Below are 27,041 nucleotides of genomic sequence, written 5' to 3' on the forward strand. Positions count from 1 at the left end.
GCCAGGCTGGTCTTGAACTCCTGTCCTCATGACCCACCCACCTTGGCCTCCCAAAGAACTGGGATTACAGGCATGAGCCACCTCACCCAGCCTCTATTTTGCTTTTTTTATAGAGATGGGGGGGTCTCACTATGTTTCCCAGACTGGTCTTGAACTCCTGGCCTGAAATGATCTTCCCACCTGAGCCTCCCAAAGTGCTGGGATTACAGACAGGAGCCACTGTGCCCCGCATAATTTTTATTTTAGAAAAATCTCAAACATATGCAAAAGTAATGAGAATGGTATAATTAATCTCCATGTACCATTACCTAGTCCCACAACCTTCAACTCATGGCCTGTCTTATGTCTGTATTCTTATCCCTAACCCACTCCCTTTAATATTTTTAAGCCAATCTCAGACATCATATGTTTTCACCTGTAAATAGTTTAGAATGTGTTCTTAAAATGTAGAAAAAAACTATAATACTATTATCATACCTAAATTGAACTCTCTCTATATATATGTATACATATATTATATATATATATATATATATATATATATATATTTTTTTTTTTTTTTTTTTTTTTTTTTGAGACAGGGTCTCACACTGTTGCCCAGACTGGAGTGCAGTGGCACGTTCTTGGCTCACTGCAACTTCCACCTCCTGGGTTCAAGCGATTCTCCCACCTCAGCCTTCCAAATAACTGGGACTACAGGCATGCACCATCATACCTGGCTAATTTTTTTATTTTTGGTAGAGATGGTTTTACCATATTGGCTAGGCTGGTCTATAGCTCCTGACCTCAAATGATTTTCCACCAAGAAAAAAGCTTAAATAGTAAATACTTTTAAATTGTGTACAGTTTTAAAATATAGTACTATTTTACATTTAAAATCTAATGACCCTACTGCATTAAATAAAAAAATAAGCTTGGGAGGCCAAGGCAGGCGGATCACAAGGTCAAGAGATTGAGACCATCCTGGCCAACATTGTGAAACCCCATCTCTACTAAAAATACAAAAAATTAGCTGGACATGGTGGTGCATGCCTGTAGTCCCAGCTACTTGGGAGGCTGAGGCAGGAGAATTGCTTGACCCTGGGAGGCAGAAGTTGCAGTGAGCCGAGGTCGCGCCACTGCGCTCCAGCCTGGCGCCTGGTGATGGAGTGAGACTCTGTCTCAAAAAAAAAAAAAAAAAAAAAAGCATGCAGTTTGAATTTACCCAACTTTCTAAATATATTAAATACTGAAGTTAACGTTCTATACTTAGGATTACATTGACAATCTGGTCTTAATAACATTTCTTTCATTCCTGTTTTTCCTACCTTCCCAAGATTGGGCTCACCAACTCCTTGTGAATTCTATTTTATTTTTTTAAGTTTATTTTTTTCTTTCCTCGTTTCCAGTGGGGTTGGATTTGATTCTTTCTGTTATCAGAATTGTTATTATGAACTTGCCAGTGATTTAATCAAATGTCTCTTGACAGGTGATCTGCCCCGGATGCGATTCAAGTGCCCATACTGCACACACGTGGTAAAGCGGAAGGCAGACCTAAAGCGCCACCTTCGTTGTCATACGGGAGAAAGGCCCTATCCATGTCAAGCTTGCGGAAAAAGATTTAGCAGGCTAGACCATCTAAGTAGCCATTTTCGAACAGTATGTATGATTTTTTTCATTGTTTTACTAATTCATTTTTGTTTTTTGCTTATTTACTTGTTTTTGTTTTTTTGAGACAGAGTTTCACTCTTGTTGCCCAGGCTGGAGTGCAATGGTGCATTCTTGGCTCACTGCAACCTCTGCCTCCCAGGTTTAAGCAATTCTGCCTCAGCCTCACAAGTAGCTGGGATTATGGGCGTGTGCCATCACGCCTGGCTAATTTTGTATTTTTAGTAGAGATGGTGTTTCACCATATTGAACATGCTGGTCTCAAACTCCCACAACCTCAGGTGATTCACCTGCCTCAGCCTCCCAAAAGTGCTGGGATTACAGTCATGAGCCATCGTGCCCGGCCTTGTTTTGTTTTCTGAGACGGGGTCTCTCTGTATCGCTCAGGCTGGAGTGCAGTGGTGCCATCTCAGCTCACTGCAGCCATGACTTCCCAGGTTCAAATGATCCTCCTCAGTGTCCTACTCTGGGACTACAGGCCTGCACCAACATGCTGAGCTAATTTTTGTATATTTTGTAGAGATGGGGTTTCACCATGTTACCCAGACTGGTCTTGAACTCCTGGAGGCAAGTGATCCACCTGCTTTTACCCCCCAAAGTGCTGGGGTTACAGGCAGAGCCACCGTGCCTGGCCCATCATTTTGCTTCTTAAGAAATATGTACATTTGACTGGGTGCAGTGGCTCACACCTGTAATCCCAGCGCTTTGGGAGGCCAAGGTGGGCAGATTGCTTGAGGCCAGGAGTTCAGTTCAAGACCAGCCTGGCTGACATTGTGAAACCCCATCCACCAAAAATACAAAAATTAGTGGGGCGTGGTAGCACACACCAGTAATCCCAGTTACTCAGGAGGCTGAGGCACAAGACTCGCCCAAACTCCGCAAGTGGAGGTTACGGTGAGCTGAGATTGGGCCACTGTACTCCAGCCTGGGTTACAGAGGGAGACCCTGTCAAAAAAAAAAAATTACATTTATTGGCTTTAAGATCATCTCATTTGCTGAGGGAAATCTTTTCACACAAGTCTACCATATTTAAAATTCTTCCAACATAATGTTTTTACTTTGTACATAAAGCATAATTATATATATATATTGATTTTTATTCTCCTTTGAGACCTTGAAGTGGGGTATATTCTTTTGATGATAAATAGTTTTATATTTCCATTTAAATTCACTTATTCTAATATGTTTTTATGTACTGGTCTGTTCAGAGCCAAAGATAATATAAATTGTATAAATGTTTTAAGTGTCTAGGTCAGAGTTACCACTGCAGATACTTAGCATCTACCAGTAATTATTGAACACGTGTCTGGTGGGATCTCAGTCTAGTTGCTGCTGTGCTGTCCAACCAAAGGGGGTCTCCACACTACACCTGCTTTCTTTTTTTTTTTTTTTTTTGAGACAGTCTTGCTGTGTTGCCCAGGCTGGAGTGCAGTGGCACAATCTCAGCTCACTGCAACATCAACCTCCTGGGTTCAAGCAGTTCTCTTGCCTCAGGCTCCCAAATAGCTGGAATTACAGGTGCCTGGCCTAGTTTTTGTATTTTTAGTAGAGATGGGGTTTCACTATGTTGGCCAGGCTGGTTTCAAACTCCTGACCTCAAGTGATCTACCTTGGCCTCCCAAAGTGCTGGGATTACAGGTGTGAGCCACTGAGCCAAGCCTCTTGGATTTTTTTTTTACTATGTTTGGCAGCCTACTTCTATACTGTCCTGACTTTGTCTAAATGAATATTCCAAACATTGATTCAACATTACACAATTAATTTTTATAATTTTTAGATTAGGGCCAGGTGCGGTGGCTCACGCCTGTAATCCCAGTGCTTTGGGAGGCCAAGGTGGGTGGATCACGAGGTCAAGAGATTGAAACCATCCTGGCCAACATAGTGAAACCCCGTCTCTACTAAAAATACAAAAATTAGCTGGGTGTGGTGGTGTGCACCTGTAGTCCCAGCTACTTGGGAGGCCGAGGCAGAATTGCTTGAACCCAGGAGGCAGAGGTTGCAGTGAGCCAAGATCGTGCCGTTACACTCCAGCCTGGTGCCTGGTGACAGAGCAAGACACTGTCTCAAAAATATAAATAAGTAAATAAATAGGCCGGGTGTAATCTCACACTTGTAATCTCAGCACTTTGGGAGGCCGAGGAGGGCGGATCACAAGGTCAGGAATTCAAGACCAGACTGGCCTACATGGTGAAACCCGTGTCTCTAAAAAACAAAAATAATAATAATAAATAAATAATTTTAGATTAGAACCCATAATCTACTGTCTGACAGCTATTGAACAAAGTTGTTTATTACTAATTATAATACATAATTATTCATCAACTGCAACTGTTTATCAAAGCATTTCACACATGTTAATTCATTTGGTCCTCACATTAACCCTGTGAATGGTATTCCCATTAGCCATAGGAAGCAAGCAAAGATTAATAATAGACTGATATGTAGAAGCAGGACCAAAGTAATTGTTTATGTTCAGTGTCCAGTAGAATTAGGCTTCTCATCTGTCTGGGTGGTACCCATATCTTAACAGTTAAAGTTAAATATTTTAACTGTCACCCTAAAGCAGGTTTGTTTTTATTTTGGAGTGGAGTCTTGCTCAGTCACCAGGCTAGAGTGCAGTGGTGCAATCTTGGCTCACTGCAACCTCCACCTCCCAGGTTCAAGTGATTCTCCTGCCTCAGCCTCCTGAGTAGCTGGGACTATAGGCACATGCCACCATGCCCAGCTAATTTTTGTATTTTTAGTAAAGACAGGGTTTCACCATTTTGGCCAGGATGGTCTCGATCTCTTGACCTTGTGATCTGCTCACCTCAGCCTCCCAAAGTGCTGGGATTACAGGCGTGCGCCACCATGGCCAGCCTAAAGCAGGTTAATATAATGTTTTAAATTACTTGCTCCAAGATAACGTGGTCAGTAAGTGACAAAGATAGTAGATGACTAGAACCCCAAGCCTTCCAATCCCTGTGTGGTCCTCTTTCCACTAGATCTTTTCTTAATAAAAATGCAAGTACTCCTTCTGTCCAAAAATATTAACAAATTTAAATTTGTACCATATTTTTCTCTAGTAAAATAACAAAAAATTAATACACAAAACAAGAGAGATTCCCTCCTCTAAATTAAGATATGTTCAGCCTGGACAACATCGTGAGACTCTCTCTATATATTTTTTTTTAATTAGCCAGGCATGGTGCCTGTAGTCCCAGCTCCTCAGTAGGTTGAGATAGGAGGATTGCTTGAGCCTGGGAGGTTGAGGCTGCTGTGAGCCGTGGTCACCGCTACACCCCAGCCTGGATGACAGAGCGAGACTCTATCTTTTTTTTTTTTTTTTTTTGAGATGGAGTTTCAAAAAACTGTTGTTACCCAGACTGGAGTGCAATGGCACGATCTCGGCTCACCGCAACCTCCGCCTTCTGGATTCAAACAGTTCTTCTGCCTCAGCCTCCTGAGTAGCTGGGACTACAGGCGCACACCACCATGCCCAGCTAATTTTTGTATTTTTAGTAGAGATGGGGTTTCACCTTGTTGACCAGGATGGTCTCAATCTCTTGACCTCGTGATCCACCCGCCTCAGCCTCCCAAAGTGCTGGGATTATAGGCGTGAGCCACTGCGCCCGGCTCTTTTTTTTTTTCTTAGTTCTTATGCAATTTCAGAGAAAGACTCTATCTTAAAAATAAAAAGTATGCAGGGCATGGTGGCTCACGCCTGTAATCCCAGCACTTTGGGAGACTGAGGCAGGTGGATCACAAGGTCAGGAGCTCGAGACCAGCCTGACCAACTTGGTGAAACCCCGTTTCTACTAAAAATACAAAAATTAGCCAGGCATGGTGGCACGTGCCTATAATCCCAGCTGCTCAGGAGGCTGAGGTAGGAGAATCGCTTGAACTTGGGAGACAGAGGTTGTAGTCAGCCAAGATCACACCATTGCACTCCAGCCTGGGTGACAGAGCAAGACTCTATCTCCCCAAAAATAAATAAATAAATAATAAAGTAAATTAAGGGGAAAAAAGCACATGGCACATAGTAAGTGTTTGCAATTATTATCTTGCAAAATATCCCGTTGTTCCCTCAGATACCCAAATGCTATTGGATTAAGTGATATGTGAAACTATTATGTAATATTAATAATAAAAAACATGATAGCCACTATTTAGAGAAAGCATATTTAATATTTCTGTGACATCAATTTATCACTAAAACCCTTGATCTGCTGGGCGTGGTGGCTCACGCTTATAATCCTAGCTCTTTGGGAGGCTGAGGCAAGCGGGTTGCCTGAGCTCAGAAGTTCAAGACCAGCCTGGGCAACACCGTGGAACTCCATCTCTAAAAAAAAAAAAAAGGAAAAAGGAAAAAAAAAAATTTTTAATAAACCCCTTGATCTTTTTCTAATAATCAGATGTTAATTTGAGTTTAATGCATGGCTTTGAACATCTTAAGTTTATGAACTGGTACCTAAAATATCAAACTGTCCTGCTTTTGAAAAATCATTTTTATCACTATTTAAATCTCTACACAGATTCACCAGGCATGTAAACTCATCTGCAGAAAATGTAAACGTCATGTGACAGATCTAACAGGGCAAGTGGTACAGGAGGGAACCAGGCGCTACAGACTGTGTAATGAGTGTCTTGCAGAATTTGGCATTGACAGCCTCCCCATTGACTTGGAAGCTGAACAACATCTTATGTCCCCATCAGATGGAGATAAGGATTCCAGATGGCACTTGAGTGAAGATGAGAATAGATCCTATGTGGAGATTGTAGAAGATGGGTCTGCTGATCTGGTCATCCAACAGGTTGATGATAGTGAAGAAGAAGACGAAAAAGAAATTAAGCCCAACATTAGGTAGCTGTAATGTGAACCAGCAGAGCTGGCATGTCTGCAATTTACATTGACTTCCTCTCTCTTTCTATGGTCAGAATCTAGTTAACAAATTTATCAAACTGACTTTAAAGAAATGACCTGATATAACTTGCATGCTTTCTGAACAGGCCATTGTATCCATTCTGAACTTTGTTGCCCTAAAATGTATTGCTGCACTGGAAAGAAAGAACTAGCTTGAGTTGGCATGATGGATGAGCAGTTATCCTCTTACTTTCATTACAGTCCTCTTACTTTATTACAGAGATACCCTTTTTCTTTTAATATTGGAAGATCTACTTAGCACATTTTTTCAAAGAAATACTTTAAATAAATTCACCACAATCAAACTTTATGTAAAACAATTTCAAGATGTTTCAAAACCACATATACTACCAATGTTGAATTTCACAGGGAACCAGTTAAGACTATATTTAAGTATCTGGCAACCCACCTGACTAAAGATATTAGTCTTTCTGTTAATTTGAGATCTGAAACAACTTGTCATTGCTCTGATATTAAGGATCATGGAAGAAGACTAAAGTGTTTGAAATTGTTCATATTTGAAATTTTTGTCGTAGGTTAAAAATTACTCTCAGTATTGTTAAAAAAGAAAAAACTTAAAGTACAGGCTGACCAAAGGTTATATACAGATATTTTCTTAAAGCAGGAAACTAATGTTGCATAAAAGTCAACGTAGTTTGTGAAGACTATCAGTCAAAATGGTTATCCATCTCTCTAAAGACAAACAGGCCCAGCACAGTGGCTCACACCTATAATCCCAGCACCTTGGGAAACCAAGGCAGGTGGATCACCTGAGGTCAGCAGTTTGCAACCAGCCTGGCCAACATGGTTAAACGTTGTCTATGCTAAAAAATACAAAATTAGCCGGGTGTGGTGGCACGTGCCTGTAATCCCAGCTACTCAGGAGGCCGAGGCAGGAGAATCGCTTGAACTTCGGAGGCAGAGGTTGCAGTGAGCGGAGATCATGCCATAGCACTCCAGCCTCCAGCCTGGGCAACAAGAGTGAAACTCCATCTCAAAAAAAAAAAAAAAAAAAAGAAAAAGGAAAACAAACTAGGAGGTTCTTAGCATATTTGAGTGATTTCTAACAGCAGTTATGTAGTGCTAATATTATTTATAAAGTACTTGCTCACATATTTTCTCACTCAGTGAGGTGGGTACTATCTGCAGTTTACAAATGAGAAAATTAAAGTCAGAAAGTTTAAGAGACAAAACTGATGACTAGACAGGGTCTGATTTTAAACAGTCCTCTTTCAACCTTCTCTCCCTGTATGTCTCCTGAAATGGTAAAGAATAGAAGTCAAACCTTACCACTTGGCAGTAATTATAAAAATAAGCCAACCAGAATTAGAAAGCATGAAAGGAGGAATTGAATTATTTTCAACAACATGCAATATCTGATCTAGAGTTATTCAAATAGTGCTAAGTAATGTCCCTACGATACCTGTTGGTATGTTTTTATGTCAGGTTATTTATATGTAAATTTAAAGTATACAACTATTGGAACAAATTATTCACTTCAATACGTTGAACATTTTTGCTTCTTTTGTTTGTGTAATATTTTCTTTCTTTCTTTCTTTTTTTTTTTTTAAGACAGTCTCACTGTTGCCAGGCCGGAGTGCGGCGATGCTATCTTGGTCCACTGCAACCTCCTACTCCCAGGTTCAAGCAATTTTCCTGCCTCAGCCTCCCGAGTAGCTGGGATTACAGGCACATGCCACCACGCCCAGCTAATTTTTGTATTTTTAGTAGTGATGGGGTTTCACCATGTTAGCCAGGATGATCTCGATCTGCTGACCTAGTGATCCACCTGCCATGACCTCCCAAAGTGCTGGGATTATAGGCGGGAGCCACCACACCCAGCCAGGATATAGTATTTTCAAAACAAACTTTTCTCCTGGTATACAAAGTTTAAACTTCTCCCATGCATAAATTATGAAACATTCCAAAATTAGTTAAATTAGAGAAGCATTGTTTTAGTTCTAAAGGTAAAATCTAAATATCAGAAGTAAAGAACTGAACTTCATAAAAGTTTGTTCTGCAAGTTATCACAATGAAGTACTTGCTCACATATTTTCTCACTCAGTGAGGTGGGTACTATCTGCAGTTTAGAATCTCATTGTATATGGAAAGGCTCCATCTGTTTTACCGTTTTGTTTTTGTTTTTGGTGCCTTGACTTGGATTTTACTGTATTTTTAAATGCCATGACATACCTCAAAATGATACTTTTTGTTATTATTTTCTCTTGTTCTTTTTTTTTTTCTTTTTGAGACGGAGTTTCGCTCTTGTTACCCAGGCTGGAGTACAATGGCGCAATCTCGGCTCACCGCAACCTCCGCCTCCTGGGTTCAGGCAATTCTCCTGCCTCAGCCTCCCTAGTAGCTGGGATTACAGGCACACGCCACCATGCCCAGCTAAGTTTTTGTATTTTTAGTAGAGACGGGGTTTCACCATGTTGACCAGGATGGTCTCGATCTCTTGACCTTGTGATCCACCCACCTCGGCCTCCCAAAGTGCTGGGATTACAGGCATGAGCCACCGCGCCCGGCCTCTCTTGTTCTTTCATTAATTATTGTCCTTGATACCAATTTCTAGGCTAAAATGGTTACTTTCTTTTAAAAAATGTATAAATATATGAATAACCACTTTGTTTCATGGCACTTAATTGAGACTTTTTCAAGATTCCCCTGCTGGCACACTTCCAGTTGCTTTAAGACCGGATGATGGGCCAGGCGTGGTGGCTCACGCCTATAATCCCAGCACTTTGGGAGGCCGAGGCGGGTGGATCACGAGGTCAAGAGATCGAAACCATCCTGGTCAACATGGTGAAACCCCATCTCTACTAAAAATACAAAAAATTAGCTGGGCACGGTAGCACGTTCCTGTAATCCCAGCTACTCGGGAGGCTGAGGCAGGAGAATTGCCTGAACCCAGGAGGCGGAGGTTGCGGTGAGCCGAGATCACGCCGTTGCACTCCAGCCTGGGTAACAAGAGTGAAACTCCATCTCAAAAAAAAAAAAGACCAGATGATGTGCATTGACTTCACTCCCAACCTGACTGTTCCTAAACCAGGATTTTTTTTTTTTTTTTTGAGACGGAGTCTCACTCTGTTGCCCAGGCTGGATAGAGTGCAGTGGCATGATCTTGGCTCACCACAACCTCTGCCTCCTGGTTTCAAGCGATTCTCCTGTCTCAGACTCCCGAGTAGCTGGGGCTACAGGTGCTCAACCACAATGCTCAGCTAATTTTTGTATTTTTAGTAGAGATTTAGGGGTTTCAATTTAGGAGTTTTGCTATGTTGGCCAGGCTGGTCTCCAACTCCTTATCATGATCCGCCCACCTCAGCCTCCCAAAGTGCTGGGATTACAGGCGAGAGCCACTGTACTCGGCCTAAATCAGGATTCTTAACAATTAAAGTGTATCCGAATGAGGGAGGAAACACTTGTCATTCTCTACTCTTACCAGAGTAATACTGATACCTTTTGAAATTAAAACCTGATTTTTTTAGTTGTTGAAGCCAATAGGAAGAATGGCTGATTTGAACTTTATTTATATAAATGAAGTAGTGCTTGCATGTGTATACTCTAATGCACTTTAGTCTATGATGTAAATGTCCTTTTATGCTATTATCTTCTGCATGCAAACTTTACATACATCAGCATGAATATTAGCAACATTCACTGAACACAGTGCCACCAGAAATTGTCTTTTCAGAAATAATGCTTTCTCATAATTGTTTATAACAAGCATCAAACTGTCCCCACACAATAAGGATCAAGTTCACCAAAGTAGACAGAGAATCTGTTCTATCATTTTAGCATCATAAAAGAAGAACATTTAAGACATGTTTGTAAGTTGTAAATAATGACTCCAGTTATATCATATATGTCTAAGACGTTAGAGACCAGTTTTTTCTAGAGTGAAACTGTCTATTGATGATTTGGGAAAATTGAATTCTTTGGCTTTTAAATGTGGGCAAATGTTACATAGAGGTATAATCTGTTTAAATAAGCTTTATTTATGCCAAGGATGTTTTTTAATATTAAGACTTTGTTAGACCAAATTTGTTCTTACAGGAATGCCATTTATCAGCTTCTGAATGCCCTTCTAACTCCATTGCCCTCAAGAGTGTCTGGGTATAGGATGAAGCATTACAAAAAGAAAGCACCACTGTAGTCACACCTAGGGTCTGGAAGAAACAAAATGGACTAGATCTGCAGTTTAAAAGAATTTTTTAACCCAAGAAGCTCTTCAAATGAATTGTTTCCTATAGATGCTCAAATTTAAGGGATAAACTCTAAAATTAGAGCTGCTCCGATTAAAGCCCCCCACAAACCTTTCCCCTGCAGAACTCAGGTGCACAACGTTGAAAACCATGGAATTAGATAACTTCTTGAATTCCCTTTGATCGTTGCACCCTAATTTCATTACTACTATTACTCACTGTGCTTATAAGCAGGTAATCATAAGGTCGCTTAGTGAAGCAAATCATGTCCTTAGCTGATGATGTTCCTTCTGTGGGTATCATATCTTAAGCCTTTTTAAAACTTAGGAACAAATTTTTCAGCATTATATTTTCAGTAATACAATCAAAATAAGCATAGTTACTGCTTTCTATATGGCCAGGTACTGCCTGATGGATGAAAAGTTTGGTGCTTCAATTGTTATGAGCTCAGAACTCAATTCATTAAAGTTATTTTGCCAAGTCATGCCAAGATACATTGAAATTTCCACTTATATTGGTTTTTTAAAATATTTTTTATTCCTAAAATTAGTTAAGTGTGGAAAATCACTGAAAGCAGTATATGTAGCATCAGACGTTTTAACTGGGAAGGGTGATAATAATAGGTACAGGAAGGACCAAACTTTAGATTATAAACAAAGTTTTATGTTACTTTATATGAGTGTATCAGTATCACTATTTATAATTTATATAGCATTTTATATTTGCAAAGTGTTTAACAATTTTTATGTTATTCTTTACATATTTGTGAAATAGGACAGTTATCCCACATGAAAGGTAAAGAAATTGAGGCTCAAAATAGTAAAGAAACCTAAGGGTCAGGTACAGTGGCTCACGCCTGTAATCCCAGCACTTTGGGAGGCCCAGACAGGTGGATCACTAGAGGTCACGAGTTCGAGACCAGCCTGGGCAATATAATGAAACCCCATCTCTACTAATACCAAAATTAGCCAAGCATGGTGGTAGACACCTGTAATCCCAGCTACTCCAGAGGCTGAGATGAAAATTGCTTGAACTCAGGACATGGAGGTTACAGTGAGCCAAGATCGTGCCACTACACCCAGGCTAGATGACAGAGCAAGACTCCGTCTCACACACATACAAAAAAGGCGGGGAACCTAAGACAATCCAGTGAAACAGCAGTAGCAAAAATAGGAAAGAGAGTGATCACATTTTCTGAATCCTAGAACATCAGCTTAATTCACTGAAGTATATTATGTAACACTCTATTTTATAGATTATTTTGTACAAGTAACAGTGGATTGTTTTACAGCTGACGTCATTGTATGTGGATAAATTCTATATAGAATAAATGTTATGTAAAGGATGTGACTTTAGTTATGTCACAGGATACTTAGGGTTTTGCTTTGCCACCAGCCGGAAATCTCTTGGCCAGCGGCACCTCTGCTTGGGTTTTGCTTGAGCCTGCTGGACTCGTTCCACCCACGTGGCATGGCAGGCTGTGCTCCACTGGTGGTATTGGCCTGGATCTCATGCCTGCTGAGGGTGAGCCAGGCACAGAGTGGCAGGTATGTGAGTGAGTGAGTGAGCGTGGGGTCCGGCCACTGCACACAACCAGGCGCACCTGCAGCAGAGTGGACACCTCTAGGCGCTGGCACAGGCATCAGCTCCATGTAAGGCTGCAGTGGGACCAGATGTACTGAAAGCAGCTTCCACTGCAGGCACCAGCATCTGGACAAGGGAAACACAGTGGTGCCTGGAAGTTCAGAGACACCAGGAACCACAGAGCTCCAAAGAGCGTATTACAGCATGTCACAGCCCTGGCTCAGGGAGCCCCAAGGTCTGGGCTGCCAGAAGGGCTGCAGCTCTTCTCTCCTTGTCACCCACAACATGGTGAGTGGGAGGCATGTTTCGGCCCTGCTTCAGTTACAGCTCTTTCAGTCCAACGTTAGGTGAGTTCTTTTCCTGCATCCAAGAAGAATGAGATATGCTGACAACTGGAGGGTGAGCAGGGCGGAGAGGAGCTTCACTGAGCAACAGAACGGCTCTCAGGAGACCCGAAGTGAGTAGCTCCTTTCCACAGGGCAGAGAGGAGATTCACTCAGCAACAGAACAGCTCTAGGAGACCCTGGGTATAGGATGAAGCATTACAAAGAGTGGATAGCTCCTTTCCACGGGTATGTCAACCAAGTGTCCAGACAACCAGCTCGTACCCGAAAGGATACCTGCAGGCAGGTCCTTTTAAAGAGACCCAAAGCTCGGTCCTGCAGCTGATAGTCCTGACAGCCGGCTGAGTCTGGCTGAGTCCAGGGATTTTTATGGGCTCAGAAGGGAGGAAGTGCATGCTGCTTGGTCCGTGGGTGTCCATGGGCATCCCAGAAAACACCGCAAGTTCTCACACCAGCCCTGAACTCCCATCAGGAACTGACAGCCCAGCGGCCCCCAGGCTTCAAGCCGTCCCTGGCTTGAATGTGGTATTTCACTGGGAACCCACCCCTTTTCATCCAGGAGCCTGTCTGCCTCCTGCCATCAACATGCCCTCCATGGCACTCAGGTTGTTTGTGCCGAGGGGCACCTGCAGGCCTGAACCAGCCACTCTCATCACCCCCTACTGGCCTCCCTCCCACACATAGGGGCACCCAAAGTCTAGAGGGGGCTGAGGTGGCAGGGGGCTGGCATGTCAGCGCCACCTCAAGCATGCTCAACCTGGCCAGGTCACGACAACACCTGGGTTTGGCCACAACTTTGCTCTGCAACAAAGCTGCAGAGAGAGGTGTGGGAGTAGAGAGAGACCAGGGAATGGGAGCAGGCACTTCTGAGCCTGTAGGGGCGGGAGCTTCTCAGGCCGCAAAGAGTGCAGGGATGCCCAGGTCTGGAGCCACAGCTGGGTGACTGCAGCTGCGCCCAGGAGTTCGGAGCTCCAGCCCTGTCAGCTCAGTAGGGGCAGAGCTTCTGCCTGTTCCCACCCACCATGGGCTCCCTGGAGCATGAGCCCCAGCTGCATTTTCCCCACTGCAGCTGGCCTTGAGGCAGCGCTATTACAGATGGGCCACCGATGCCATTAGTTACAAGAGTTTTAATGATAAAATTCAGGTTATCACAGAAATGCCAGCTGTTTTACATATTGTGAAGTATATATAACATAATTTTGATACAGGAGTTTATTCCTGCTAATGGAGCCATGAATAGGCCAGAAAAAATGAAATCCACCAGGATCTATAAACTTCATTTTTATGTCAGCCTTCTTCAGAACTGTATTAATGCCACCTAAAAAGTAAAATATTTAAGTATAATGTCAACAAGTAATAAGCCACACACAGCAAGAGAAGCAAAGGGACTCTTGAAGTAAAATATTTTGCAATTACTGAAATAGTTTGATAACACTTTTCCCTACTCCTTTTTTTTTCTCTCACACCGTCAAAATCCATTGCATACTTTATCATCTTTAAATCGGAAACCAGAGTCCAGGTGTGGTGGCTCATGCCTGTAATCCCAACACTTTGGGAGGCCAAGGCAGGAGGATTATTTGAGGCCAGGAGTTTGAGACCCAGTCTGGCCAACATTGTAAAACCCTGTCTCTACTAAAAATACAAAAATTAGCTGGACATGGGGGCGCACGCCTATAATTTCAGCTATTCAGGAGGCTGAGGCACAATACTTGCTTGAACCCAGGAGGTAGAGGTTTCAATGAGTGGAGAGCACGCCACTGCACTCCAGCCTGGGCAACAGAGCAAGACTCGGTCTCAAAAAAGTAAATAAATAAATAAAATAAGAAACCAGAGACCAGGGAAATGCCAGTCACCCCTTTACCTCTGTGCTTAGCTAGACCATTTGCAAGCATGATTTTATACTTTGCCTTGCTCTTTCAGATTTCCAGATACACAATTCCATTATATAGTTTCTTGATTTTCCCCTTGGGAAAATCTTTTATTTCCTTGTTGATGTTACTTACAACTACATATTTCCTTTATTAAAGAGAAACTTTTTTTTTGAAACGGAGTTTCGCTGTTGTTACCCAGACTGGGGTGCAATGGCACGATCTCGGCTCACCGCAACCTCCGCCTCCTGGGTTCAAGCAATTCTCCTGCCTCAGCCTCCCAAGTAACTGGGACTACAGGTGCACACCACCATGCCCAGCTAATTTTTGTATTTTTAGTAGAGACGGGCTTTCACCATGTTGACCAGGATGGTCTCGATCTCTTGACCTCGTGATCCACCCGCCTCAGCCTCCCAAAGTGCTGGGATTATAGGAGGCCACCGCACCTCCTATATAATGCTGAGCCACGGCACCCAGCCAAGAAACTTTTTTTATTCAGCTGGTAAGAGGAAAAGGGGAACAACATTTCTGCCTAGACCAGGGATTCTCAACTTTGGCTACACATTAGAATCACCTGCGGAGCTTTTAAAATACAGATGCCAGCTATGGGAGGTGGGTCATGCCTGTAATCCCAGCACTTTGGGAGGCTGAGGCGGGTGGATCATGAGGTTAGGAGTTCAAGACCAGCTTGGCCAATATAGTGAAACCCCATCTATACTAAAAAAAAAAAAAATTAGTCGGGTGTGGTGGCGCACACCTGTAGTCCCAGCTACTAGGGAGATTGAGGCAGGAGAATTGCTTGAACCCGGGAGGCAGAGGTTGCAGTGAGCTGAGATCATGCCACTGTACTCTGGCCTGGACAACAGAGCAAGACAAACAAACAAAAACAGATGCCTAGGCAAATCAGAATCTCTGGCAGGTGGGGCTTGGGTGTTAAGTATTTTTTAAAAGCTAGGCTGGGTGCAGTGGCTCATGCCTGTAATCCCAATACTTTGGGACAGAGGTAGGATTGCTTGAGCCAAGGAGTTTGAGACCAGTCTGGGCAACATAGCAAGACTCAATCTCTAACAAAAAATTTAAAAATTAGGTGGGTGTGGTGGCACATGCCTGTAGTCTCAGCTACTCAGGAGGCTCGGGTGGGAGGATCACTTGAGCCTCAGGATCACTGAGCAAAGGATGCAGTGAACTATGATGGTGCCACTGCACCCCAGCCTGAATGATACAGCAAGATCTTGTCTCTAAAAATGAAAAATAAAAGCTTCCCAATGTTTGTGACATGAGAAATAGGGCCCATTCAAGATTTCCTTCTGCCATCCCCATATAGATGTTAGGGAGAGGCAGTAGGACCATTTAACTTTCCAGTTCACTGGTTGTCAATCATATCACTAAGGAAATTTTTTAAAACAGAGATGCCCAGTCCAGGAAAATATTTATTTTTGTAAAATTTCAAGACAGTGCATGTTTCATTATCTAAAGTTTTTAATAAAGACAAGTAATATTGACACTCTAATAAAATAATAAGTAGTCTTAAAATAGCCCATTTTGCTTCTTCTCCGATAAAACACCAAATGGCAGATGATGCTGGTGCAGTGGGCGGGGGGGGGGGGACTGGGGGCCCTGGGGGCCCTGGGATGGGGAACCGCGCTGGCTTCCGCGGAGGTTTCGGCAGTGGTATCCGGGGCCGGTGTCGCTGCTGTGGACAGGGCTGGGGTCAAGGCTGCGGAGCTCGCGGAGGCAAAGCCAAGGATAAGGAGTGGATACCTGTCACCAAGTTGGGCCACCTGGTCAAAGACATGAAGATTAAATCTCTGGAGATCTGTCTCTTCTCTCTGCCCATCAAGGAATCTGAGATAATTGACTTTTCCTGGGGGCCTCTCTCAAGGATGAGGTTTTGAAGATTATGCCGGTGCAGAAGCAGACCCGTGCGGGCCAGCGCACCAGGTTCAAGGCATTTGCTGCTACTGGGGACTACAATGGTTATGTCGGTCTGGGTGTTTAGTGTTCCAAGGAGCCGGGCGCGGTGGCTCACGCCTGTAATCCCAGCACTTTGGGAGGCCGAGGCAGGTGGATCACAAGGTCAAGAGATCGAGACCATGTTGGTCGACATGGTGAAACCCTGTCTCCACTAAAAATACAAAAATTAGCTGGGCATGGTGGTGCACGCCTGTAGTCCCAGCTACTCGGGAGGCTGAGGCAGAATTGCTTGAACCCAGGAGGCGGAGGTTGCGGTGAGCCAAGATCGTGCCATTGCACTCCAGCTTGGGTAAAAAGAGCGAAACTCCGTCTCTAAAAAAAAAAAAAGTGTTCCAAGGAGGTGGCCGCTGCCATCCATGGGGCCATCATCCTGACCAAGCTCTCCATTGTCCCTGTGCGCAGAGGCTACTGGGGGAGCAAGATCGGCAAGCCCCACATCATCCCTAGCAAGGTGACAGGCTGCTGAGGCCGCTGTGGCTCTCTGCTGGTGTGCCTCATCTCTGCGCCCAAGGGCACTGGCATCGTCTCAGCACCTGTGCCCAAGAAACTGCTCATGACGGCTGGTATCGATGACTGCGACACCTCAGCTAGGGGCTGCACTGCCACCTTGAGCAACTTCGCCAAGGCCACTTTTGATGCCATCTCTAAGACTTACGATCTCTGGAAGGAGACTGTATTCACCATCAGGAATTCATTGATCACCTCGTCAAGACCCACATCAGAGTCTCTGTGCAAAGGACCCAAGCTTCAGCTGTGGCTACAACATAAGGTTTTTATACAAGAAAAATAAAGTGGGGCTGGGCGCGGTGGCCCCACTAAAAATACAAAAATTAGCTGGGCATGGTGGTGCACACCTGTAGTCCCAGCTACTCGGGAGGCTGAGGCAGGAGAATTGCCTGAACCCAGGAGGTGGAGGTTGCGGTGAGCCAAGATCGTGCCATTGCACTCCAGCCTGGGTAACAAGAGCGAAACTCCGCCTAAAAAAAAAAAAAAAAAAAACAGTCAATTAACATTGCAAAAAGATAAGTAAAATAAAATAAAATAGCCCATTTTTACTTTGGGATGTATTTGCATTTTAGATTATGGGTATTGCTTACTGGGAATTCACACAGTACTTCAAACCTATAAAAGAACTATACTGTATAATGAATATATGACTGAAATACTACATCCTGAAATTTTACAAGCTTCAATATTTTCTTTCTTTTTTTTTAAAGGCGGGGTTTCACCATGTTGGTCAGGCTGGTCTTTTTTTTTTTTTCTTTTTTTTTTTTTTGAGACGGAGTTTCGCTCTTGTTACCCAGGCTGGAGTGCAATGGCTCGATCTCGGCTTACCGCAACCTCCACCTCCTGGGTTCAGGCAATTCTCCTGCCTCAGCCTCCTGAGTAGCTGGGATTACAGGCACATGCCACCATGCCCAGCTAATTTTTTGTATTTTTAGTAGAGACGGGGTTTCACCACGTTGACCAGGATGGTCTCGATCTCTTGACCTCGTGATCCACCCGCCTCGGCCTCCCAAAGTGCTGGTATTACAGGCTTGAGCCACCGTGTCCGGCCCCAGGCTGGTCTTGAACTCCTGACCTCAGGTGATCCGCCGGCCTTGGCCTCCAAAGTGCTTGGATTACAGGCATGAGCCACCGCGCCTGGCCCAATATTTTCTTTTAAAAGAAAGGAACCAGAACATTCCAAGTAATGTAAAAGCTCAATTGCTGCACATTAGAATTACATAAAATAATTGAATTAAGTCATTCTTTAGTTCCAGTTAAATGGAATCCTAGAGAGGCAGGAAAATACTAATGTGTTATTTAAAGAAGACTTCAGACAAGTTTGGAAACATAGCAAATTTCTCTTTTGCTTTATTTCTTCAAGAATCACCATTAAAAAGAAAGCTTTGAAAATAAAACACGACTTTTGGATAGAGTACCATTCTCATTTCCACCTTGAAGTATATGTTTACAATCCATTCATGACAAGTATATCTCTTCAGTCTCCTAAAGAAAAGAATTTTTTCTGGGGAAGAAGAGGGGTCTGGAAAAATAGTTTTTTTCCAGTGACAAAATGGTACTTTCTTGCTTTTTTTTTTGAGATGAAGTCTCCCTCTGTCACTCAGGCTAGAGTGCAGTGCTGTAATCTCAGCTCACTGCAACCTCTGCCTCCTGGCTTCAAGTGATTCCCCTGCCTCAGCCTCCAGAGTAGCTCAGATTACAGGTATGTGCCACCTCACCCGGCTACTTTTTGTACTTTTAGCAGAGACAGGGTTCACCGTATTGGCCCTGACCTCAGATGATCTGCCAGCCTTGGCCTCCCAAAGTGCTAGGTGGCATGAGCCACCACACCTGTTCCATATTTTTTTTTTCCTTTTACTTTCTTAAATAATGTTAAAAGGTTACATGCTGAGGCCAGGTGTGGTGGCTCACACCTATAATCCTAGCACTTTGGGAGGCCAGGGCAGCTGGAACACTTGAGATCAGGAGTTCAAGACCGGCCTGGCCAACATTGTGAAATGCCATCTCTACTAAAAATACAAAAATTAGCCTGGCATGTTGGCACACACCTGTAATCCCAGCTACTCGGAGGCTAAGGCAGGAGAGTTGCTTGAACCTGAGAGGCAGAGGTTGTAGTGAGCTAAGATTGAGCCATTGCACTCCAGCCTGGCAACAATAGCAAAACTTCTCAGAAACAAAAAAAAAATGGTACTGTGCATTTTGTTGCCCATTTGAGTTGATTTTAAATTTTTTCTATATACTGAGGAAAAAGTCCACCAGAAACCCAGGCATGGAAAACCCTACCTAAAAGTATTAGCACCACCTGTTAAAAAATGAAGACCTTGAGCTATGGCCACATTGGCTCACTCCTGTAATTCCAGTGCTTTGAGAGACTGAGTGGGGAGAATCACTTCAGGCCAGGAGTTCGAAGCCAGCCTGGGCATCAGTGACATCCTACCTCCACCAAAAACAACAACAACAACAACAAAAACTTAACAATTTAAATTAGGCAGGCATGGTGGCACAGGCCTGTAGTCTCAGCTATTTGGGAAGCTGGGGCGGGAGGATTGCTTGAGCCCAGGAGTTAAAAACGGCGGTGAACTATGATTTCACCATTGCATCTCCAGCCTGGGCCACAGAGTGAGACCCTGTCTATTAAAAAAGTAACAAATGAGGCCGGGTGAGGTGGCTCACACCTATAATCCCAGCACTTTGGGAGGCTGAGGTGGGTGGATCACGAGGTCAAGAGATTGAGACCATTCTGGTCAACAAGGTGAAACGTCTCTACTAAAAATACAAAAATTATCTGGGCATGGTGGTGCGTGCCTGTAATCCCAGCTACTCGGGAGGCTGAGGCAGGAGAATTGCTTGAACCCAGGAGGCGGAGGTTGTGGTGAGCTGAGATTGCGCCATTGCACTCCAGCCTGGGTAACAACAGCGAAACTCCGTCTCAAAAAAATAATAATAATAAAAATTAAAAAGTAACAAATAAGGCCAGGTGCGATGGCTCACGCCTGTAATACTAGCACTTTGGGAGGCCGAGGCGGGTGGATCACGAGGTCAAGAGATCGAGACCATCCTGGCTAACATGGTGAAACCCCATCTCTACTAAAAACACAAAAAAGTAGCTGGGCATGTTGACACATGTCTGTAATTCCAGCTACTTGGGTGGCTAAGGCAGAAGAATCGCTTGAACCCAGGAGGCAAGGTTGCAGTGAGCCGAGATCGCGCCACTGCACTCCAGCCTGGGCAACAAGAGCAAAACTCCGTCTCAAAAAAAAAAAGTAACAAATAAATAGAAAAAGAAGCCTGGATTTTTTCTCCCTAAACAATGGATATCACGTTCAAGCAAGTGACCCCTCTATAAGCCCTTATTTTATATATTATTTTCAAGGATGACTATACCAGTAAGCGAGATTAGAGAGTAGGAACTTTTCCTTTTCAGTCCTGTTTTTCCTCACAACTACATTTCCTGGAAAGTATTCAGAGTCTAACAGCTAGACACTACCCCCTCACCCCCGGGAGAATCCTCCGATTTACCAGACACCCCTAAAGCTAGATTAGCTAGACTCTGAGGGCAGTAGGGGGAAATAGACATTTTTCTGTCATATGTAGTGGACGCCTTATAAAAAGCCCACATTTGCCAGGCACCAACTAGATCCAGCACTGTCCTCATTTAAAACAGTTGGAGTAAAAAAAAAACAAAACGCAGTTGGAGTTGGCTGGGCGAGGTAGCTCACGCCTGTAATCCCAGCACTTTGGGAGGCCGGATCACCTGAGGTCGGGAGTTGGAGACCAGCCTGACCAACCTGGAGAAACCCCCGTCTCTACTAAAAATACAAAATTAGCCGGTCATGGTGGTGGTGCATGCCTGTAATCCTAGCTGCTCTGGAGGCTGAGGCAGAAGAATTGCTTGAACCTGGGAAACGGAGGTTGCAATGAGCCCAGATCGCTCCATGAGTTGGGGGTTTGTGCAGTGGAATGACTAACCCGGAGCCACGCCACGACTCAGGGGAGGTGGGGACTCGAAACTCGAACCCACGCGATCAGATGTCGCAGCAGGTGCCTAAGATGTCCACCTGCAGCAGAGAGCAAGCCTGTCTTATCCTGACTTTAGGAAAAGTTCTTTGGTGTTACTTAACGTTATTACATTAAAAAAAGGGCCGGGTGCGGTGGCTCACGCCTGTAATCCCAGCACTTTGGCAGGCCGCGGCGGGTGGATCACGAGGTCTAGAGATCGGGACCATCCTGGTCAACATGGTGAAACCCCGTCTCTACTAAAAATACAAAAAATTAGCTGGGCGTGCCTATAATCCCAGCTACTCAGGAGGCTGAGGCAGGAGAATTGCCTGAACCCAGGAGGCGGAGGTTGCGGTGAGCCGAGATCGCGCCATTGCACTCTAGCCTGGGTAACAAGAGCGAAACTCCGTCTCAAATAAAAAAAAAGAAAGAAAGAAACAAAGAAAAAAGAAAAAGAAAATCTCCCAGGGTGAGATGGAGAGAAAGAAAAAAAAAAGTTATGACATTGTGCTCTCTCAAGTTACTTGCGTCTCCGACACCCCCAACTCAGTTGGGACTGCGTCCGAACACCGCTCCCCCGCCTCGCCACAGCGGCCAGTAGGAGCTATCGCAGCCCCAGGAGTCTGCGGCCGAGCCAATGGGAGCCGCGAGAAGTCCCAGGGCGGGGCCTGGACGCGCGGTGCCAGGGAATCACTCCCTTGGGATTTGGCCAGAGGCCTCTGACTTCCTGTCGCACGGGCCGGAGTGCAGTGGCGCTCAGATCACCGTGACCTCTGCCTCCCTGGCTGAAGCGATTCTTCTGCCCCAGCCTCCCGAGTAGCTGAGATTACAGGCGTGAGCCACATGCTAGGCTAATTTTTTGTATTTCTATTAGAGACAGGGTTTCACCATGCTGGTCAGGCGGGTCTCAAACTCCTGGCCTCAGGTGATCCACCCTCCTTAGCCTCCCAAAGTGCTGGGATTACACCACACCAGGCTAATATTTTGTATTTTTAGTAGAGAGGGCGTTTCACTATGTTGGCTACTCTGGTCTTGAAATCCTCACCTCGGGTGATCCACCTGCTTTAGCCTCCCAAAGTGTTGGGATTAAAGGCGTGAACCACTATGCCGGCTTTCATTAACCCTATTTCTTGTTAAATACCCATAGAAAAGTAATTGCTAATCCGTTCCTTTTAGTTTAAGTTTACCATACTATGATATTTAGCACCACCCAGTGGCAATTTTTTATGTTCTTGTGTAAAAATAGCAATTTTGCAAACTCTTGATCTCAAAAGAGAATACCTCAATCAACAGAAACAAGAAAAAAGTTGCCAATCAAACTGAAATAATTTCATTTTTATTTATTTTTATATATATATTTAAAGATAGGGTTGCACCACGTTGGTCAGGCTGGTCTCGAACTCCTGACCTCAGGTGATCCACCCACCTTGGCCTCCAAAGTGCTTGGATTACCAGCGTGAGCCACCACGCCTGGTAATAATTTCATTTTTAAATAGTCATCTGCTGGCCGGGTGCGGTGGCTCATGCCTATAATCCCAGCACTTTGGGAGGCCGAGGCGGGTGGATCACGAGGTCAAGAGATTGAGACCATCCTGGTCAACAAGGTGAAACCCCGTCTCTACTAAAAATACAAAAGTTAGCTGGGCGTGGTGGTGCGCACCTGTAGTCCCAGCTACTTGGGAGGCTGAGGCAGAATTGCTTGAACCCAGGAGGCGGAGGTTGCGGTGAGCCGAGATAGTGCCATTGCACTCCAGCCTGGGTAACAAGAAAGAAACTCCATCTCAAAAAAAAAAAAAAAGACAAACACCTAGGCCGGGCGCAGTGGCTCACGCCTGTAATTCCAGCATTTTGGGAGGACAGACAGGGCAGATCAGGAGGTCAAGAGATTGAGACCATCCTGGCTAAGACAGTGAAACCCCGTCTCTACTAAAAATACAAAAAATTAGCTGGGCATGGTGGTGCGAGCCTGTAGCCCTAGCTACTCAGGAGGCTGAGGCAAGAGAATTGCTTCAACCTAGGAGGTGGAGGTTACGGTGAGCCGAGGTTGTGCCACTACACTCCAGCCTGGGCAACAGGAGACTGTGTCTCCAAGAAAAAAAAAAAAGACAAATAGCTAGACCAGGTACGGTGGCTCACACCTGTAGTCCCAGCACTTTGGGAGGTCAAGGTGGACAGATCACTTGAGCACAGGAGTTCAAGACCAGCCTGTACAACACAGTGAGACTTCATCTCTACGAAAAAATTTTTTGAGATTCAGTCTCCCTCTGTTGCCAGGCTGGAGTGCAGTGGTGTGATCTTGGCTTACTGTAACCTCCGCCTCCTGGGTTCAAGTGATTCTCCTGCCTCAGCTTCCCAAGTAGCTGGAATTACAGACACACGCTACTACTCCCAGCTAATTTTTGTATTTTTAGTAGAGATGGGGTTTCACCATGTCAGCCAGGATGGTCTTGATCTCTTGACCTTGTGATCCGCTCGCCTCAGCCCCCCCAAGTGCTAGGATTACAGATGTGACCCACTGCACCCAGCAAATTTTTTTTTTTTTTTTTTTAGTTTCGCTGTTGTTACCCAGACTGGAGTGCAATGGCATGATCTCGGCTCACCGCAACCTCCACCTTCTGGGTTCAAGCAATTCTCCTGCCTCAGCCTCCCGAGTGGCTGGGACTACAGGCGCGCACCACCATGCCCAGCTAATTTTTGTATTTTTAGTAGAGTTTCACCTTGTTGACCAGGATGGTCTCAATCTCTTGACCTCGTGATCCACCCACCTCAGCCTCCCAAAGTGCTGGGATTATAGGCGTGAGCCACTGCGCCTGGCCACAAAAAAATTTTTAAAATTAGTCAGGCATGGGGTACATATCTGTCATTCCAGCTATTTGTGAGATTGAGTTGGAAAGACTGCTTGAGCCCAGGAGTTTAAGGCCACAGTGAGCTTTGATTGTACCACTGAATTCTAGCCTGGGGGACAGAGCAAGATCCTGTCAAAAAAATAAAAAAAAAAGAAAAAAGATGAATAGCTTAGGGTACTTAAACAACAATAACAAAGAAACTTTTCAAAAATTCTCCTTTTATTCTCTAGTTATATACATATACTTGCTTCCAAATAAAAGTCTGTATTACAAGGAAAGGTCTATTTATAAGACATCGTATTGACTTTTTCTTCTGAGAAAACAGGAAATGTCATCAGTGCTTTTAAAAACGTGAAAGTGTGAGAGAAATTCAGGGCTCTCTTTAGAGAAGCCTAATTGTTTCTCTGAAAAAACAACGAATACAGGATAGCTCTGTCCTATAGCAATCTAAAACACAACCTCCCTGATGTACATACAGAAAATATATGTCTTAACCAACCTGGAAGAAAAACAAAATTCTGGGTGTGGAAATATATTTTCTCGTTATTCTTTTTTCTTTTTGAGATGGAGTTTCGCTGTTGTTGCCCAGGCTGGAGTACAATGGCGTGATCTCAGCTCACCGAAACCTCCACTTCCTGGGTTCAAGTGATTCTCCTGCCCCAGCCTCCCAAGTAACTGAGATTACAGGCATGCATCACCATGCTCAACTAATTTTGTATTTTTAGTAGAGACGGGGTTTCTCCAGGTTGGTCAGGCTGGTCTGGGAACTCCTGACCTCAGGTGATCTGCCTGCCTCCGCCTCCCAAAGTGCTAGGATTACAGGTGTGAGTCACCGTGCCCAGCCACTTTTTTCAAACTGGATTCAGCCCTAGGCTGCTGCTGACATCAGTGCTCCTCTCTGGAGCAAGGCTGGAGGGCTTGCATTGCACTGGAAGGGCATGAGGCACCTGCTGCCACAGCAAAGAATCAAATGAAGGACCATAACTGCCCCTTGGGGATTGGAGAATTCTTTAAAGTCTGAATACTTAGGGAACACATACCAAGGCCCTGATTTTCCATTTCTGGAAAAAATTTCTGTTCTACAAATTTCATATATCTAAAGATGCTGTAGAATTTAATTCATGGTGTCTCCTCAAGAGGACGAGGGGGAAAAAACCATTCTTCATAGGATTCTTTTCTTTTTTGGTGTCTTAAATGTCAATGATCACAAAAACTTCTGGCTTCTCTTCATTATAGACCTGCATTGCTGAATATGTTATTGCTTTGACTTCTGTTCCCTAAAGTTGGGGTGAGAGAAAAAAAATTAGGTAAACAAGATATTGAAATCATAATCATTAACTCTAGCAACAATTGGCTGAAAGTCAAAATTTTAATATTTTGAAAATAAAAAACTTACAATTAACAGTTATCAAGTTAGTATAGTATATATGGATCCAAGAACAATGAGAGGTAACACATGCACAAGGTAGTGGGGGCATGACACTAATCCTGGCTTTGTTTCCACCTGGGTATGGAAATTGTCTGGCCTGTCTGGACATCAGTTTTTCATTTATAAAATGGGTTGAATCACATAAAGACATATGCACGGGTATGTTCACTGCAGCACTATTCACCACTGCAAAGACATATAATCAACCCATGTGCCTGTCAATGGTAGACTAAAGAAAATGTGATACATATATACCACGGAATACTACACAGCCATAAAAAAGAATGAGATAATGTCCTTTGCAACAATGTGGATGGAGCTGGAGGGCATTATCCTAAGTGAATTCCTGCAGGAACAGAAAACCAAATACCATGTTTCCACTTACTTAATTATTTTTTTTAAGACGGGATTTCACCATGTTGGTCAGGCTGGTCTTGAACTCCCGACCTCAGGTGATCCGCCTGCCTTGGTCTCCAAAGTGCTTGGATTACAGACGTGAGACGTTTCCACTTATAAGTGGGAGATAAACACTGAGTACACATGAACACAAAGAAGGAAATAAGACACCGGGTCTACTTGAGGGTGGGAAGAGAGTAAGGACTGAAAAACTGCCTATTAGTTATTATGCTGATTTACCTGGGTAACAAAATTATCTGTACACTAAGTCCCCACAACATGCAATTTACCCATGTAACAAACCTGTACATGTGTCTCATAAACCTAAAAATAAAAGTCAGAAAGAAAAAAAGTAAAAAGCGCTGGGCACAGTGGCTCACACCTGTAATCCCAGAACTTTGGGAGTCTGAGGCGGGCAGATCATGATGTCAGTAGTTTGAGACCAGTCTGGCCAACATGATGAAACCCCATCTCTACTAAATATATAAAAAATTAGTTAGCTGGGTGTGGCAGTGCATGCCTGTAATCCCGGCTACTTGGGAAGCTGAGGCAGGAGAATTGCTTGAACCCAGGAGATGGAGGTTGCAGTGAGCCAAGATCGAGCCATTGCACTCCAGCCTGGGCAACAGGGCAAGACTCCATCTCAAAAAAAGAAAAAAGCTTTTGAGGATGATTGAAAACAATGGATTGACCCAAAGAACACAAGCTTTTCTATTTTCTACTATTTGGCTCAGGGCTCTTCTTGAAACCCAAACCATTTCCTTATACTCTAATGTAGGCCCTAGGAACTCAACCTATTCTCTTCTAAGCTGCCAACACTCACTTCACCTCTTGGGACTCTTCTCTTTCCAAGTCTAGCTAAAGGGTAAGATACAGTTTCCCAGGTCAAAAGCTCTCCACACGTCTATGATACGTGATCCTCTGCCCAACCCTGTTCCAGTTTAGAACCACAGGATTAGATGTTCTCTTATGTTCTTTCCAGCTCTAAAAAGAATTTACAATAATTCTGTGCACCAAAAAATGTATCAGGCAACAGGTAAATGGTATTTGCTAGCTCTATACCACACAAAAAAAGGAAGATTTCACAGAAGGATATGAATGGCAATGCCGTTGCTTTTTCTCCTCGGCTACAATCACCCGGCAAAACCACAACCTAAATCAAATTCAGCTGTCTGCTTATGGCAGCATACACCATACTAACTGGTATCACCCTAAGTGTATGTCCACACATCTCAAACAGGATTTCAGCAAGTGCAGTAAAATCGCACAATTACCAATACATTCCCCTTTTCACTCTCTGAGACAATTCTTTCTCTAGTGATCATTCCTCCCTCATTCT

General features: G+C 44.0%; 2 protein-coding genes and 1 pseudogene across 22 annotated transcripts in view; 2 read left to right on the forward strand and 1 right to left on the reverse strand.

Moving 5' to 3' along the window:
• Positions 1-6,855, forward strand: part of ZBTB8A (zinc finger and BTB domain containing 8A) — a 55,310-nt gene extending 48,455 nt beyond the window's left edge. For 13 of the 14 annotated variants that reach the window (XM_078331094.1, XM_078331098.1, XM_054259092.2 and 10 more), the window contains 2 exons: positions 1,469-1,638; positions 6,162-6,855. In XM_078331094.1, the coding sequence (XP_078187220.1) occupies positions 1,469-1,638; positions 6,162-6,494 (503 nt within the window). In that variant the 3' untranslated portion in view covers positions 6,495-6,855. The remainder of the gene's footprint in view (positions 1-1,468; positions 1,639-6,161) is intronic. The other variant, XM_078331097.1, reaches the window with a different exon arrangement.
• Positions 6,856-16,175: 9,320 nt separating this feature from the next.
• LOC108592557 (small ribosomal subunit protein uS5-like) lies at positions 16,176-17,399 on the forward strand (annotated as a pseudogene).
• Positions 17,400-24,078: 6,679 nt separating this feature from the next.
• ZBTB8OS (zinc finger and BTB domain containing 8 opposite strand) overlaps positions 24,079-27,041 on the reverse strand; it is a 31,387-nt gene continuing 28,424 nt past the window's right edge. For 6 of the 8 annotated variants that reach the window (XM_035308600.3, XM_078331103.1, XM_078331101.1 and 3 more), the window contains one exon: positions 24,079-25,154. In XM_035308600.3, the coding sequence (XP_035164491.1) occupies positions 25,068-25,154 (87 nt within the window). In that variant the 3' untranslated portion in view covers positions 24,079-25,067. Of the gene's footprint in view, positions 25,155-25,691; positions 25,837-27,041 lie in introns of all 8 variants that reach the window. The other 2 variants (XM_078331099.1, XM_035308601.3) reach the window with 1 other exon arrangement.

The sequence above is a fragment of the Callithrix jacchus genome, chromosome 7 (genome assembly GCF_049354715.1).
Source record: "Callithrix jacchus isolate 240 chromosome 7, calJac240_pri, whole genome shotgun sequence".
Taxonomy (NCBI): domain Eukaryota; kingdom Metazoa; phylum Chordata; class Mammalia; order Primates; family Cebidae; genus Callithrix; species Callithrix jacchus.